The sequence below is a fragment of the Carcharodon carcharias genome, chromosome 2, assembly GCF_017639515.1.
Source record: "Carcharodon carcharias isolate sCarCar2 chromosome 2, sCarCar2.pri, whole genome shotgun sequence".
Lineage (NCBI taxonomy): Eukaryota > Metazoa > Chordata > Chondrichthyes > Lamniformes > Lamnidae > Carcharodon > Carcharodon carcharias.
The window spans coordinates 10395688-10412523 of NC_054468.1; the positions used below are offsets into that span (position 1 = coordinate 10395688).

The 16836-nt window shown below is 45.0% G+C and overlaps 1 protein-coding gene across 2 annotated transcripts in view; it reads right to left on the reverse strand.

The window, feature by feature from the left end:
* Positions 1–1544: 1544 nt before the first annotated feature.
* Positions 1545–16836, reverse strand: part of tnfsf10 (TNF superfamily member 10) — a 28357-nt gene continuing 13065 nt past the window's right edge. The window contains exons 2-6 of one of the 2 annotated variants that reach the window (XM_041203831.1): positions 7735–7849; positions 7453–7629; positions 7164–7209; positions 6248–6367; positions 1545–3920 (exon numbers count right to left, since the gene is read on the reverse strand). In XM_041203831.1, the coding sequence (XP_041059765.1) occupies positions 3478–3920; positions 6248–6367; positions 7164–7209; positions 7453–7629; positions 7735–7755 (807 nt within the window). In that variant the 5' untranslated portion in view covers positions 7756–7849 and the 3' untranslated portion in view covers positions 1545–3477. The remainder of the gene's footprint in view (positions 3921–6247; positions 6368–7163; positions 7210–7452; positions 7630–7734; positions 7850–16836) is intronic. The other variant, XM_041203825.1, reaches the window with a different exon arrangement.

Below are 16836 nucleotides of genomic sequence, written 5' to 3' on the forward strand. Positions count from 1 at the left end.
AATGGGTCTTTTTCTAATTGGCAGATGAGATGAGTGGAGTCCCACAGGGGACTGTACTGGGACCTCAACCTTTTACAACTTACTTCAATGACTTGGACGAAGGGAGTGAAGACATGGAAGCTAAATTTGCAGATGACACAAAAATAGGTAGAAAAGTATGTTGTGAAGAGGATATGAAGTTGCAGATGGATAGAGATAGGTTGAGTGAGTGGGCAATGATCTGGTAAATGGAGTTTAATGTGGGAAAATGTGAGGTTGTTCACTTTGGAAGGAAGAACAAGAAAGCAGAGTATTACTTAAATGGAGAACAGCTGCAGAATTCTGAGGTGCAGAGCGTTCTCGGTGTTCTAGTATATGAGTCACAGAAAGTTAATATGCAGGTACAGCAAGTAATTAAATGGAATGTTATCCTTTATTACAAGAAGGGTTGAGCATAAAAGTAAGGATGTTATGATTCAGTTATACAGGGCATTGGTGAGACCGCACCTCGAATACTGTGTGCAGTTTTGTCTCCTTATTTAAGGAAGGATGTAAATGCTTTGGAGGCGGTTCAGAGGTTTACTAGATTGATACCTGGAATGAGTGGGCTGTCTTATGAGGAAGGGTTGGACAGACTGGGCTTGTTTCCACTGGAGTTTAGAAGAGTGAGGGTTGATTTGATTGAAGTATACAAGATCCTGAATGGCCTTGACAAGTTGGACGTCTTTGGAGAGTCAGGAGGTGAGTCACCGGCCACAGAATTCCCAGCCTCTAACCTGCTCTTGTAGCCACAGTATTTATATGGCTGGTCCAGTTTAGTTTCTGGTCAATGGTCACCCCCAGGATGTTGATAGTGGGGGATTTAGTGATGGTAATGCCCATTGAATGTCATAGGGCGATGGTTGGATTTTCTCTTGTTAGAGATGGTCATTGCCTGACACTTGTGTGGTGTGAATGTTAATTGCCACTTGTCAGCCCAAGCCTGGATATTGTCCAGGTCTTGCTGCATTTAGACATGGACTGCTTCAGTATCTGAGGAGTCGCGAATGGTGCTGAACATTGTGCAATCGTCAGCAAACATTCCCACTTCTGACCTTATGATGGAAGGAAGGTCATTGATGAAGCAGCTGAAGATGGTTATGAATCCATTCTATTGACTTATGGCATTACAGAAACAGTTTATCTGTGCTGTACTCCAAGCCACTAACACTAATAAGATCCACAGAGAAAAGGTAAAAACAATTTAATCATATGTACATTTCAAACATTTACATGTGACACATAGAACATTAATATTTACAGAAGAGGCTGTGACACACTCCGGGTGACAGTATTCAAGTGAGAGTTTCCACTCACCATAATGACCTAGAGTGCTGTGATGCATGTGCTACAAGGGGCATTGCTACACTGCTTGCTTGTTCCTACAACCACACCACACCCCCCTCCCCCACTTCTCTCCCCCCACCTAAACACCCCCACCCCACCCCCCCCCCACCCCACCCACCCCACTCCTTAAACCAGCTTATATTTCACCCCTCTCCTTGGATTCACCCAGTTCTGCTGAAGGGTCATGAGGACTCGAAACGTCAACTCTTTTCTTCTCCGCCGATGCTGCCAGACCTGCTGAGTTTTTCCAGGTAATTCTGTTTTTGTTTTGGATTTCCAGCATCCGCAGTTTTTTGTTTTTATCGCATTGCTACATTGGCCTGTTTGCAGGGGTGAGAGGACTGCTGAAAGTGAGGCACAGACACAAGGCAGGAGCTGCAGTGAGAAGCACAGGGTGAGGGGGGTGGGGTGGGGGGGGTGGGGTTGGTGCAAGGAGGAAATGACACGTTGATGAGTTCCTGAGTTTGACTCTCAGAATGGGGGTCAAGCTGACTCCTTTCCTTAATCCAATCAATCACAGCGCTCTGGGCACGGGCTGTCTTACAGGATGTAGATATCATCGTGCCTTGCATCTCCAGCAGATGGGAAGCTATCAAATTTCTCCCCCCTGCTAAACCACCCCCCAATCTCCGAACTGCCCCGTGTAGTGCAGCGTAGACTGATCCACACACCTTGTCACCATAAATGGTGAGATGTGCACATAACCCACAATCCTTTGCGACCAGCCATCAGACTGCTTGTCCCATCCCCTCCGCCGGGGGTAAAGAGCAAAGGTTTGAAAGAACACTGGGAACAGATTTCCCTGTTCCTGGGGTGATTCTGGATGTAGTTATAGGGAAATCGGGACAGGGGGAGGCAGGGTTACACATTTCTAGCAGAGCTCTCTGAATTTTCCAAACTAAATGAAGGGGATGTTGTGTGGCTCTCTCACAGGGCCTGCACTCTCTCCATGCCTGAATTTCCTTCCTTAATTCACTGATCCAACAGCACCAAGAATACTGGCAACCATTGAAGAGCATGATTTATAAAGTTAAAAAAAAAAACTTTCCTGTGTACATATACAAACATCATTTCATTCAGAATGAATTTTTTTCTGCACACTGGAAAAATGTATATTGCTCCTTTCTTCACTATTAGATGAGGTGTACACTGACCCAACAACTGTTAGCACGCTTGAATTGGACATTTTATCAGTCATGCTTCTTACAGTCTGAGAATAGGGGTTAACAATGCCAAACTTCCCAGTGAAGGCCTCTTCACTTCTAATGCTCCCGCTCACATTCTGGCAGTGTTTAAAATAAATTCTTTGGGGGCATTAGTAACTTGGACCAGTCGTTGTGGGTGAACTCACACTTGGGCGTAAGAAGTCAGAAACCTTTGAGCATCTTCATGTTAGTAACATGGGAGCAAACGGAAAGGGGGGATATTTTATGAGCCCATGACTCCACCCAGGGCTCACGGCCAGCGGCAAGGGCTCATGAAATGACCCCTCTAAATGCCTTTGTCAAAGTGAGGTGTGTCAGTATTGGGGAACAGAGAACCTCTGGAGACTTGGCGACAACATTCAAACACTCCTAGATGAGGTACAGCACAGGTTAGATGCAAAAGTAAAGCTCCCTCTGGTCTGCTCAGACCCATAGCCTTACAATTTACATTCCCTGTTACCATTTCCCATATCTTTTCTGTAGTTCTGACGGAGGTAGCCAATGTAGTGCCTGTCTGGGGGTACTTTACTGTTGTGGGTCTAACGTCCACTTTGAACCCTGGGTCTTGACCATTCAAGCTCACTGCCTACTGGACCTCTGCAGCCAGCAGGAAGAGTTGGAACTGAATCCCAGGTCCTAGGAGGAACGGACGCTGACCCTACTATCCAGTCTTCCATGAGCACTCAGGGCTGGATGTACAGTCCTCGGTTCTCTCAGGGGCTGAGGGGCTGTTTGATAACACAATTATGATTCGTGTTTTCAAAATTGCGATCAATAACTTGTCAAGTTACCCTTCACACAAACTCCCACATGATCGTTTGTGACCAAGATCAGGAATGTAATCAGCCCAGTGGGGACAATGGGATTCATTATACTTCCTTCTGCACATTCTATCTTTCCCAGCTGTCTAACTGACTAGGAACGCTCCAAAAAAACTGGATCCTGCAGCCATATCAATCCAGCTGATGTTGCTGACGGTCACAAATATTCTGTCGAGGTATTTGAGTTCAAACACCCCACCCTGGTAAATGGAGTGTAACTCATATTCCCTGTTCTTAGCCCAGCATGTTGTCCTGGTGTTTTTCATCAAGAGGATAGGTTCAGGGTAGGCGGTATTCTTGTAGATATACTGCACCATCTGTGCATTTCTGGAAACTGACAGCGAGTCACCTGGGCTGGAGTCTGAGGCCTCATGATATCGAAAGTAGGTCTGGCCGTAGATGTAATAGAGTCCAGTTTTTGGGACAATCAGCTCTCCATCTTTGTATTCCACACTGTGGAGAAATGCCAGCCCTCTCTGGGGTTCCCACGCTTGTACTTTCTGCCCCTGAAGTTTTCTTGACTCTGGACCTGTAACATTAACATGGTTAAAGCTGAGTGACACAGGCTCAAGCAGGCCAAAGCTCTAGCAGCAGCAGTGAGTGCAGCGTATACTCTCTGGAGTTTAGAAGAATGATTGGTGATCTCGTTGAAAGGTGCAAGATTCTGAAGGGGCTCGACAAGGTCGATACTGAGAGGTTGTTTCCATCGGTCGGGGAATCTAAAACACGGGGACACAGTCTCAGGATAAAGGTGCTAGTCATTTAGGACTGAGGAGAAATTTCTTCACTCAAAGGGTTCTGAACCTTTGAAATTCTCTCTGGATGGTTGAGTATACTTAAAGCTGAGATGGACAGATCTTTGGCCTCACTAAGGGTGGACTGGAAAGTGAAGTTTAGGCAAAAGATTGGCCACGAAGGTACTGAACAGCGGAGCAGGCTCGATGGGCTACATGGTCTACTCCTATCTCTTATAGCGTGGAACCTACTCAAGGTCGCAGAGGCAGGTTTGGAGGCGGGGAGTGTGTTTTTTTTTTAAGTTGGACGTTAGATTGGCTCCCCGACATGCTAGCGCCACTGGACAATCCTGCTGGAGGTGATTTCCCCATACCTTGCTGGCCTGACAACTATGGCTAATCTTTATTTAAATTTTCAGTGCACTTCAGAGATGTGGTGCATTCTCCATGGCAACGCCACTTGCCAACCAATCAGCACTCTCTTCACAAACAGTATAAATTGCCGTCTTCCCCTTTATTTTGGTATTCTTACGAGTGTCCTGATGAGTGCAAGACAAAAAGCTTCAACATGTCTCTTTTTTCAGCAACACTCAAGAAGACTTCCTGACATCACCTCTGAGTGACCTGGCTCTAATTTTAAGGTTCTGCCCCCTTGTTCTGGACTATCCCCACCAGAGGAAATAATTCTTCTCTATCTACTCTATCAAAAACTTTAACCATCTTAAACTCCTCTTATATTCTCTCGAGTTTAGAAGATTAAGTCCTATCTATGCAACATGACCTCAGTTTAAGCCACTCAGACTGGTAATGGGCGAGTTCTTACCCGCTGGATAATACATTTTTTAAAATTTGCTCATTCACAGGGTGTGGGCATCGCTGGCTTTAGGTCAACATTTACTGCCCACCCTTAATTGCGCTTAAGAAGGGGCATAAATTTCCTTATTCGAAAGTCAATCCTTATCTCACCAGAAGCCTCCAACCTCTGTTGTAATCTGTTTTAGCCTAGAAGGTGCTGTTAGCAAGATCCACAGATCAATCCTTGCTGTGCTCATACTGCATTCACCTAATGACTATCTTAAGAGGTTTTGCTTAATCCATTGTCAATGTTTGTCAGCCATGGCTCAGTATTCCCTGCCCTAAATCAGCGAGGTCATGAATTCAAGACCCACTCCACAGACTTCAGCGCATAATCCAGGCTGAAAGTTGCAATGCTAGTTGCGAGGGTGTTTCAATGCACCAAATTCTTTGAACCAACAGATTAGTCAATACCTTATCACTGTTTTTGGAAGCTTGCTGTGTGTAAATTGCCTGCCATGCATCCAAATTACAATACTGACTGGACTTCAAATGTATTTCATTGGCTATAAAGGTTTTGAAAGGTGCTATGTAAATGTAAGTCATTTTTTTTTTCTTCCTCTTCTCCATCCCTTCAAACTGCAGACTTTTATAAATCAAACTCCAGTAACATAACAAATAGGAGCTGGAGAAGGTCATTCCACCTCTCAAGCCTGCTCTGCCATAGAATACGATCATGACTGACCCTCTACCTCAACTCCACTTTCTCACCCAATCCACTCATACTGTGACTCCCTAGCATCCAAAGGTTTTAGGATAAGGGATCGGCCATTTAGGACTGAGATGAGGAGAAATTTCTTCACTTAAGAGGACGGTGAATCTTTGAAATTCTCCACCCCAGAGAGCTGTGGGTGCTCAGTCATTGAGTATATTTAAGAGGGAGATTGATAGATTTTGAGACTTGCAATCAAAAATCAAATCATGAATACCACATGGTAGACTCATGTCAAAGGTTAGGCCATGTGATGTTAGACAGCAAACAGCTGAAGGGATAGCCACTTGGTGAAAAATGAGGTCAGAGAGACTAGGGGTAAAGGGTCATTATTCAGAGTGGAGCAAGGCAGAAGACAGTGTTGCTGTGATCAAAGGCTGGGACTATGATTATTCATAATTTACGTTAATGGTGAGAACATGGGAAGAAGTAGCTCAATATTAAAGTTTGCGGATGATATCAAAGTAGCTAAGATCAAAGATAAATGCAAGCTGTTGAAGTTATGGTGGGAGATCCGTGTTACAGGCGAAGATTCTTTCAATGTTCACATCTCACCTTCCACTTGGGTTGACCTGGTCTTATAGTTCCCCGTCAGATGAGCAGCAATTTTTTGCGCAGTTAGCTGAGAACCTGATTCCGACTGAGTCAGAGATGGAAGCAAACGAGACACTTCGCCTAAAACAGGCAGATGAAGAATTCACACATTACCTCAGGGACTCAGTGCCCAATTTATCTCCATTCTTCCCTCTTCCCTGCTTTTCCTTTCCACCACCCCCCCCACCCCGGACCCCCTCCTCTCCTGAAGGCGGTGACTCCTTGCTAGGTCACAAGCATCCTTCACAGAGGGTCAACAGACTATTCAGCAAGTACCGCCATCACACTCCACCCAATGATGCTTGTGCAGTTGATGGTGTGTATATGGACTTTGAAAAAGCGTTTGACAACGTATGACATAATGGGCTCGTCAGCAAAATTGAAGCACATGAGATTAATGGGGCTTGACAACGTGCTTACAAAATCGGACTCGAAACGTTAACTCTGTTTTTCTCTTCACAGATGCTGTCAGACCTGCTGAGTTTTTCCAGCATTTTTTTTGTTTTTGTTGTTGGCTCGGTTCAACGTCTTGTCTGAAAGACGGTACCTCTGGCAGTGCGGCACTCTCTCGGTACCCCATTGGGACTGTCAGCCTAGACTTCATGCTCAGGTTACTGGAATGGGTCTTGAAGACACAATCTTCCAGAACTCAAGAGGAAAAAATACTCCCCACTGAGACACTGCTGACATAATAAACGTGTAAGTGATTGACTCCTGGCTCTGGAACTCTTCTAGAACATAGTCACGGACTGCAGCCTCTGTCTATCCTGACAGATAAAATTTACTTTCAAATTCACCCACCAAAACAAAAGCAAATCTACCAAATGTAAGGCTTTTCTTAAGAAGGTATCAATCTAGAGAATCAAAATGTACTTACCTTTTACAATTACAGACATGTCCTCTTCATATTGATTGGATATTGTCTATAAAAGGATTCAACAACAAAAGTTAGCTTTAAAAATATATACTTTTCCAAATAAACCTCACCACCTCACTCTCCACATTTAAAATGTTTCTTAGAAGCAATCTCTCTGACCAAGCTTTTGGCCACCTGTCCTAGGTTGTAGTTCGGTGTTTTTGTTTGATAATGGTCTTATGAAGCTGCTGGAGGTGGTTTCTTATCTTAAACCACACTATATAAATGCAGGTTAATGTTGTTGTTGTACCTGCTCTATCAGCTGTTGGATCTGCACTCGGAATTGCCAGCACAGCTCCTCATTCCATCCCGTTTTCTCTCTGCTAGCATAGTCATAGAATTCCTCATGTCCCATGGTGCCAGGGTTAAGATTCAGAATGTCCTCGGTCAGGCAGGCCATGTTGCTTTTGGAGAAGTTCTCCCGTATCTGGAATGAACCATAGAAGATGCAAGGTGAAGTTGGGTACTGCATATCTAATGACCTCTTCCCATCCCCCAGATCTTTCTAATTCCTTCCTCCTCCTGCACGTACCAAGCCACACTTTGTATCCATCAATGTTCTCCATCTCAATCAGTTCGTGGGCCGGTGAGTTCTGTCCATTGAATATCCATTGGGTTCAGGTGGTGGCTATGAACTGGGGACTCACCTGTGCTTATATAAAGGGGAACAGGTTGAAAAGGGTTTTTCTTTTAAACGGACGTGCACCTTCTAGATCATTTGTACTTCGGTAAATAAAAGGCTGTAAATGAATAAAGACTAGGGTCTAATGCTCTATCCTTCACCACCTGGCCAGCTGAGTTTTGACAAGTTCCACATTCTCGCCAGGCTCTGTGTAAAGAAATTTGATATATCACAGGCAAATATGTCGACACCACCCAGAACAAAGCAGCCCACTTGATTGGCACCCCATCCACCACCTTAAACATTCACTCCTTCAACCATCAGTGCACTGTGGCAGCAGTGTGTGTACCATCTACAAGATGCACTGCAGAAATTAGCCAAGTCTCCTTCGACAGCATCTTCCAAAGCCATGACCTCTACCACCTAGAAGGACAAAGGCAGCAGATAGATGGGAACACCACCACCACCTGGAAGTTCCCCTTCCAGGAAAACAAGGCAAGGGGGCTTAAAGGTTGAAACTATTCTTTTTTAATTCGTTCATGGGATGTGGGCGTTGCTGGCTAGGCCAGCATTTATTGCCCATCACTAATTGCCCTATGAAGACATGTTGCCTAGCCTTGTTATTTCTTCGAGTATAGAAGATCAATTGTGGTGTTTCAGATGATTAAAGTATTTGATTAGCTGGATAGAGCAAAACTATTCCCCCACCTGAGGGAATCCAAAACAAGGGGGCATAACTTTAATACTAAACTTAAGCCCCATTCAGAGGCGATGTCAGGGAACACTTCTTCACACAGAGGGCTGTGGAATTCTCTGCTTCAAAAGCTACTGAGGCTGGTGGCAATTTTGACAAGATTTTGTTAGGCAAGGGAATCAAAAGATATGGAGCCAAAGCAATCCCTTTGTACATCAACAAAATCCAGCCAAAAATATCCATGTCTTCTGCTGATGTTATGCAGGGACCTGGGTGTCCGTGTCCACCAATCACTGAAAACAAGCATGTGGGTGCAGAAAGCAGTTAGCAAAGCAAATGGTAAGTTGCCCTTCATTGTGAGAGGACCCGAGTACAGGAGCAAGGATGTCTTACTGCAGCTGTACAGGGCCTTCATGAGACCACTCCTAGTGTGTTGTATGCAGCTTTGGTCTTCTTACCTAAGAAAGGATATATTTGCCATAGAGGGAGTGCAGCAAAGGTTCACCAGACTGATTCCTGGGATGGTAGAATGAGGAGAGATTGGCCTGTAATCACTGGAGTTTAGAAGAATGAGAGGGGATCTCATTGAAACATATGAAATTCTGACAGGGCTGGACAGACTGGCTGCAGGGATGATGTTTCCTCTGGCTGGGGGGTATAGAACAAGGGGTCACAGTCTCAGGATACGGGGTAGGCCATTTAGGACTGAGATGAGGAGAAACTTCTTTGCTCAGAGGGTGGTGAACCTGTGGAATTCTCTAACACAGGAGGCTGTGGAGGTCAAGTCACTGAATATATTTAAGAAGGAAATAGATAGATTTCTAGACACTAAAGGCGTCAAGGGGTATGGGGAGAGAGCGGGAGTATGGTGTTGAGATAGAGGCTCAGCCATGATCATATTGAATGGTGGAGCAGACTCGAAGGGCCAAATGACCTACTCCTGCCCCTATTTTCTATGTTTCTAAGGCAGATGAACGGAGTTCAGATACAGATCAATCAGGGTATAATTGGTGCAACAGGCTCATGGGCTGAATGGCCTCCTTTTGTTCTTATGTTCCACTAATCTCAAATACCACCTCCTGTGTGGATTCTAGATCTTCAGCCTCTCAAAACCTAAGCGGAGTTGCATCCAGTAGTCACTTGTCTCTATTCCTCTCCTACTGTATGTGACCTTGGAGTTGTTTTGCTCAGATGAGCCTTCTCCCAAGCAACCCCTGTTTACACACCAAAAGAACACAAACAGTTTTGTATCGCTGGATCACTGTGATGAGTCCAATGGTATTTCTTACTGAAAGTCTCTTAGGCAGGAATTTAAAAATTGGTATATTTGCTGCTATTGTGAAGGTGGTAAAGGGTGCAAGTCCCACTCCAGACGCCTGAGCACATATTCCAAGTTGGTTGTCCTGGTGCCAGTACTGAGGGAGTGCTGCACTGTTCGATGAGGCACCAAACTGAGGCCTCATCTGTCTTCTCAGGTGAATGTAAAGATCCCACAGCACTACTTCAAAGAGCAGCAGAGCTCTCCCAAGTGTCCTGAAGAAAGTTTATCCCTTAACCAACCTCAGGGGAAACGAAGACAACCAAATCATTGATTGCTGCTTGCGAGAGCTTTCCGTATGCCATTCGGCTGCCACAGTTCCTACATTGTGTCAGCTTTGGCTCAGTGGGTAGCGCTGTTCCCTGAGTCAGAGGGTTGTGGGTTCAAATCCCACCCCAGAGACCCGGGCACAACATCGAGACTAACACTCGAGTGAAGCACCCCTTTCTATCAGATGGGACATCAAACCAAGGTCCTGTCTTTCTTCTCAGATGAATTTAAAAGGCCACAGGGCACAATATTGAAGAGCAGGAGGGAAGCTGTTTAGTGTCCTAGCCGATATTTGGAATGTGGCAGATGAAATTTAATACCAAGACGTGTGAAGCGATTCATTTTGTTAGTAAGAATGAGGAGAGGCAATGTTAAAAAAAAAGGGTACAGTTCTAAAGGGGGTGCAGGAACAGATAGACCTGAGGATATATGTGTACAATTATTGAAGATGGTAAGGCAGATTGAGGAAGCGGCTAATAAGGCATATGGGACCCTATTTTTTAAAAATAGACATCAAGTACAAAAACAAGGAAGTTACAGTGACCCTTTTATAAAAGACTGGTTTGGCCTTAACTGGAGTATTGTGTCCAGTTCTGAGGACTACACCTTAGGAAGGATGTGGAAGGGATTAGAAAGGGTGCGGCACAGATCCACAAGAATGGTTCTAGGAATGAGGAACTTCAGTTACATGGATAGGTTAGACAAGCTGGGGCTGTTCTCCTTAGAAATAGCTGCAAGGAGATTTGATAGAGGCATTCAAAATCACGAGGGGTCCAGACAGAGTAGATAAAGAGGTACTGTTCTCATTGATGAAGTTTCAACAACCTGGGGACAATTTAAGGCGAACGGCTAAATAATTAAAGGTGACATGAGGAAAGCTTTATTTCGCAACGAATGGTTAGGACCTGGAATGCCCGACAGTGTGGTGGAGGCAGGTTCAATCATGGCTTTCAAAAGAGAGTTGAACAATTAACTGGAGGGAGAAAATTTGCACAGCCACAGGGAAAGGGCAGGAGATTGGCGCTAGGTAAACTGTTCTTGCTGACAGCCAGCACAGGAACAAGGGGCCAAATGTCCTCTTTCTATGATTGTCACAACAATAGTGACTACACTTCAAAAGTACTTCACTGACTGTGAAACGTTTGGGAAGGTCCTGTGAAAGGTGCTACAGAAAGGCAAACACTCTTCTGCTTTTAGCTGCTATTGTGATAGGGAGTATAGAACATCTGGACTGTAGAGTTTCAAGTTAGACTTGCTGAGCAGGTCTCAACAAGGGGAAGCACACCTGGAGATCAGATTTCATAACAAGCTTCACCACGGATGATAGAAAGCGAGAGCGAATTAAAGAGGAGCTTACATTTATTCAGCACCTTCCACAACCTCACAATGTCTCAAAATGCTTTGCAAACAATGAAGTGCTAGCCTAAACCTCTCCGCTCTCTGCCTCTCTCTAAGTTACTTCTTGAAACCACCTCTTTGACTCAGCCTTTGCGCGCCTGCCCTAATATCATCTTTTGTGGCTCAGCGTCAAATTTTGTCTGACAGTCACTCCTGTGAAGGAGCTGCGGATGCATTACTGCATTAAGGGTGCCATATAACTGTACATTGTTGTTGTTGGTCACTGTTGTAACGAAGGGAAGTACATCAGGAAATTTGTGCACAGCAAGCTGCCGCAAACAGCAAAAAGAAAATGAACAGATCATTTGCTTATGTAGTGCTGCTTGAAGGATAAATACTGGCCCAAGAACCTTGACTCTACACTAAATGGTGCTGTTGTGTTACAGTAACGAGAAACCGAGTTGTTTTAGGGCAGTGGTGGGGGGAGGGGGTGGGGGAAAGGTGGGGGGAGAGGGATGGGGGGGGTGGTGGGGGAGAGAGTGGATGTAATGCCCTGATTCCCATGTGGCAACATAACGCATATGCACATCTACTTTGGGTTTGGTATACACTCTGTCACTCAGCAGCAGCATTGTGCGAGCCCGTTCCTGGCCTCAGCATCAGCAGCGCACACTAATGGGGGGCCCAGTTTCCCAAGGTGCAATGCAGCAGCGTAAAACTTCTATCTACAGCGTGTGTTACTTTGCATAATTTTAGAAACAATGTATAATTTTTAAGTTGTATATATATATATATATATATTTGTGTGTTAAGAAAGGTAAAATGGTTTCAGTTTCATTTAGGTTGTGTGTGTGAACCTTGGTGCCAGGAAGTCTGGATGGACTCCTGTCTAAAAGGTCAGGTCTTTTGGGTTTGTTTGTATACATACATTTTTAATGAGGTTTTACAACCCCTTGAGGTAAAGAGGTGGGTTAAAAAGGGATTAAAAGTTTAGTGATTCTGGAAAAAAAAACAAAGTAGGAAATCTTTTCTGTTGCCTAGCAACAGTGGTCACGCAAAAAAAGAGTTCAGTGTGTATCAGAACGAAAACAGGGATTTTAAGCTCTCTGCGAAATAAAACCACAAGGCTATTGGGACAGTAGTTAACCCAATACTCAGTGAAAGAACTTAATAAAGTGATCAGATTAGCAGAGGTGCTACTGAAAGACTGAATTTCGAGTATGGTTTTGGGTGTCATGGGAAAGATAGGAGTTGGGTGAAAAGCATTGAATAAATGCTCTGGAATTCACCAGAAGAAAACCGTTTGCAACTGTGCAAACGTTTGCAACCCAGCGAGAAGCTTTTGTGCTGAGATGGTGGCAAATTCTTACTGGTTTGTGTGTCTGTAAAGATATTGCTAGAATAAAGGAATAGTATAATTTGAATCATTTTCTGGTGCTTATAATGAGATTTTTTTAACCTTCTCTCTGCCTGTAATATAGTTCATTTTCCTTGTTTAATAAATGTTTTATTCTTTGTGTTAAATGTTCATCAACAGAGTCCTGTGAGTTTGTTCAATAACTTTCCCCTATGGTTTCTAAAAAAAACTTAGGATCTACCAAGCCAGGTTTCACTCTGCATCAGACTTATCCGGTATTAACATCAGCAGGGACCGTACCATCAATAGGAAGGCTTCCGGGGGGTAAAATTAATCTGTGCCGGTTACAAGAAATGGCTCATCTTGAATTGGAACCACGCTCTAATTTTCATTTCAATTGATTCCTTGCTATCCCTCCCCAGGATTACAGGAACAATGAGAATGTAATGGAGGTGTGATTTCCCAGCATGCACAGCACTAGCGAAAGGACTCCATTGTTACCATGAGATCCAACTCAGGTTGCCAACTCCTCCAGGATTATCCTAGAGTCTCCAGGGATTATAGATTGTTCTCTTGGACACCATTGCAAGCAACACACAGGAGAAACCGAACAGGAGCATTAAAAAAATATTCTGGTTTTTTTTGCATTTTCTCATCAAACAATTTTGTGTATTAGTTAAAAATATACCAGAGATGGACCAGGTGAGGTGGTTGGAGGTGGGGGCGGGGGGGGGGGTTCATGTGATGAAACCTCCAGGAAGACATCCCACAAGAGTTGGCAACTCAAGGCTCAACTGATGTTCAGAACAACTGAACCAATGGGAACAGGGGAGGAAGTGTAGAGCATAGAGGAAAGCTGACCTGTGACCTACAGTTTCAGTTGTCTCCCAGTGTCTTGACCAAGACTTCCCTCTCGACTAACACCACTGAACAGCATAATAAATGGCCAATCATGTGACATACTGATTTGTTGGGATCTTACCATGCCGCAATTGGCAGTCGTGTTGGGACTGCATGGCAGTTGATACAGTGTACATGAACCACTTTCAGATGTTTCTCTCTGTAACCTTTCTTCAACCCTACAACCCTCAGTGCTCGCTGTACTCCTCTAATTCAGGCCTCTTGAGTGTCATCTATTTTCATCGCTTCACCATTGGTGTGGCTGTGCCTTCAGCTACCTCGGCCCCAAGCTCTGGAATCTTCTCCCTAACTCTCTGCCTCTCACTCCTCCTTTAAGATGTTCCTTAAAACCTATCTCTTTGACCAAGCTTCTGGTCACCTGTCCTGATACCCCCTTATAGGGCTTGGTATCATACTTTGTTTTACAATGCTCCTGTAAAGCACCTTAAGCCATTTTCCTATGTCAAAGGTTCTATAATTGCAAGTTGTTGTTGTAAAGTGTATTCTATAAATATGAGTAGTTAAGGGTGGTAACATAAATTAAAATTGTTGTTGTTGCTGGTGGTCAGAATGTGTAAATACAAGCTCATTCCCCTTAACCATGGGTGTCCTGCTTGACGAGGTATCTCAGGCATACAGCTTAGTGACTGGGGGTCGGGGCCTCACACCGGGGGTTTGGCCAGAGTCACCCACCCAGGTATGAGACAAATCTGGACCAGTTGCTGTGCATAGCTAAGAAAGGCTTTGCCTGCCGATAGTGATGAAGGTCTGGCTGTGCCAACTTGCCTGTGATTCCATTGTGTGCTAAAACGTCAATGGTGACATTTAACCCAACAGGTAGGAACGGTAATGTGAGTTTACAAGTGCCATAAGTATCTCCCTAAGGGGGTGAAATGAGCCAGGGAAACAGGCAAAGCCTTGAGGTCGTCGTAAAGGCTGTATAGATACTCACGAAGTTTGAATTTGATAGTACAGTTCAGTCCTTCTCTCAATCACCACCTTGACATGGTGGTGAGGCTGGTGTGCTCCGAGGATCCCTTGAGCAATGCCGTTGGGAGCTCCTGGTTTCTGGTAGGGACACCCATGGTGGGCAATGTTGGGGGGAGGTGCCAGACAAGGTGCAGTCCAAAAAGTCCTCAATGAGAGATAAGGCGAAGGCAGACCGTGCATCTCACCAGCTACACAGTGAGAAAGAGGCTGCAGCATCAAGGTGGTCCCTGTCATCACAGTTCAACGCGTCACTGAAATTTGGCTACCAACCCGTCAAGATTGTGTGGACAATGTTGGCGCCCCAAAGCCCCCATGTTAATTAAGTCATGTACAGGCTTCTACCAGGGTCCATTTGCCAAGTCCTGTTGCAATGGAGAATTGGCATCAAGGACAGTGCTCTGAACCTGGGAGTCTCTAGTCAAGAGTCTGCACACAGGCAACAGATGCATGAAGGATGTTGGACACCTGTGTTGGGACAGAGGTGTCTTTGGCAGCAGCATCTGTGACTGGGCAGTCCTCTTCAAGATACCCCCTGTTCACCCCCAAATGGTGTAGGGCTAGAAAAGGTGTGTTAAAAATAGGCTGTCCCGCTTTCTCCTGGCTGGGGAACCACACCCTGCGGGATCACCATCTTTGTCATCAAAGAAAGAAAACTTTAAATTTGCAACTTGGAATATGAGGGCATTTTCAACAACTCCTCAACAGTGAATCCAGGGTGGTGGCTGGTAGTCTCCAGACTATCCCCCAGTTGCCTGTGGTAGAATCCATGAGTGAACCACCATTGACGGGAGAGCTGTAACAAGCAATCAAACAGATGGAAACCACAAAGCCCGTGGCCCTGATGGTATTCCAGCGGAGGTCATCAAATCTGGTGGGCTTTACTCCACAGTAAGGCTCTGAGCACTCATCCAAGGATCTGGGTGGAAAAAGAACTCACTCTGACTTCAGGAATGAGGCAATCTTCAAAAAGAGGCCATGGAACCCATGTGGCTTGCCCACTTTGATTGGACGTATTCCAGAAGGTTCTGTCATATGAACCCTGCCTCCAACTGCCCCGTCCACACACTCCTGCCATTGGCGTTGCAAGGCCTTATCAGGAACCAATCAGAGAGCTCTCTAGCTCTTTGTTAGCTAATTGGATTCCTGGTTATAAATCAAACAGTCTTCATTCCCACTGCCCATGGTTGTTAATTTAACACTTGAATGATTTCTCTCCTCCAAGTGCTCCCCACAGCAGGGGATTCAAATCCCAGAGATTCAAGGACAATCCTGGGAGGGGGGTTTTGTGGTCAAAGCTTCAGTCCCTGAAACTCTCCTGTTTGCACTGCGAAGTCACAGGAATCCTCATTCCCTTGAAACAAATAAAACAGTGTCTTTGATTTCTCTCCAAACCCCATCTGACGTTAACCAGCCCCTTGATTTCCCTGAGGGGAACAAGGAGGCACTTTGTGGTTACGATTTAAGTTCAGTTCTGTTTTGTTAGTGCCTCATCCTTAAAATCTGACAAATATCCAACAGCGCTCTTGGTCAGAATAACCACATTTTACTCTTCACCAAGTTGGCAATGACCCCTTCAATTTGAATCCTGTCTCATACAGCCCTCTGCAGACCCTGCAGTGATACAGAAGGGCTTTGCTGATGACTGGGAGCAGAATTAATTTGTCTTGACTCGACTTAGTTCTGTGTCTGCTGAGCTATTGTTGACGGTGAGTTTAAACTGCTACAAGCTTGGGCTTAGTGGCTGAGCTCAATGAAGCCTGTAACCAGCCAACATTTTCTCCTGCTGCTGTCCAGTTCACCTTCCCTTGCAGCCGATAGTGTAATTCCAATATGGAAACTTATAAGGTGCGATTACCCAGGAGGTGAGATTACCTCCTGCTTGCTGTCAGGTCATCGTCACTGATATGATTCTGATTTTTCCCTATCGGCCATCTGTCCTGGCGTGCTGCCACCCAGCTGGCGTGCAATATGATGGGTCATCGCTCTGACACGAAGGAAGTCTTCCATTTATATGGCACTTTTCACAATCTCAGGAACTCCCAAATTTACAGCCAATGAAGTAACTCTGAAGCGCAGCCACTGTTTAATAATGTAAGGAACCCAGCAGCCAATCGGGGCACAATGAGATCACACAAAACACCAATG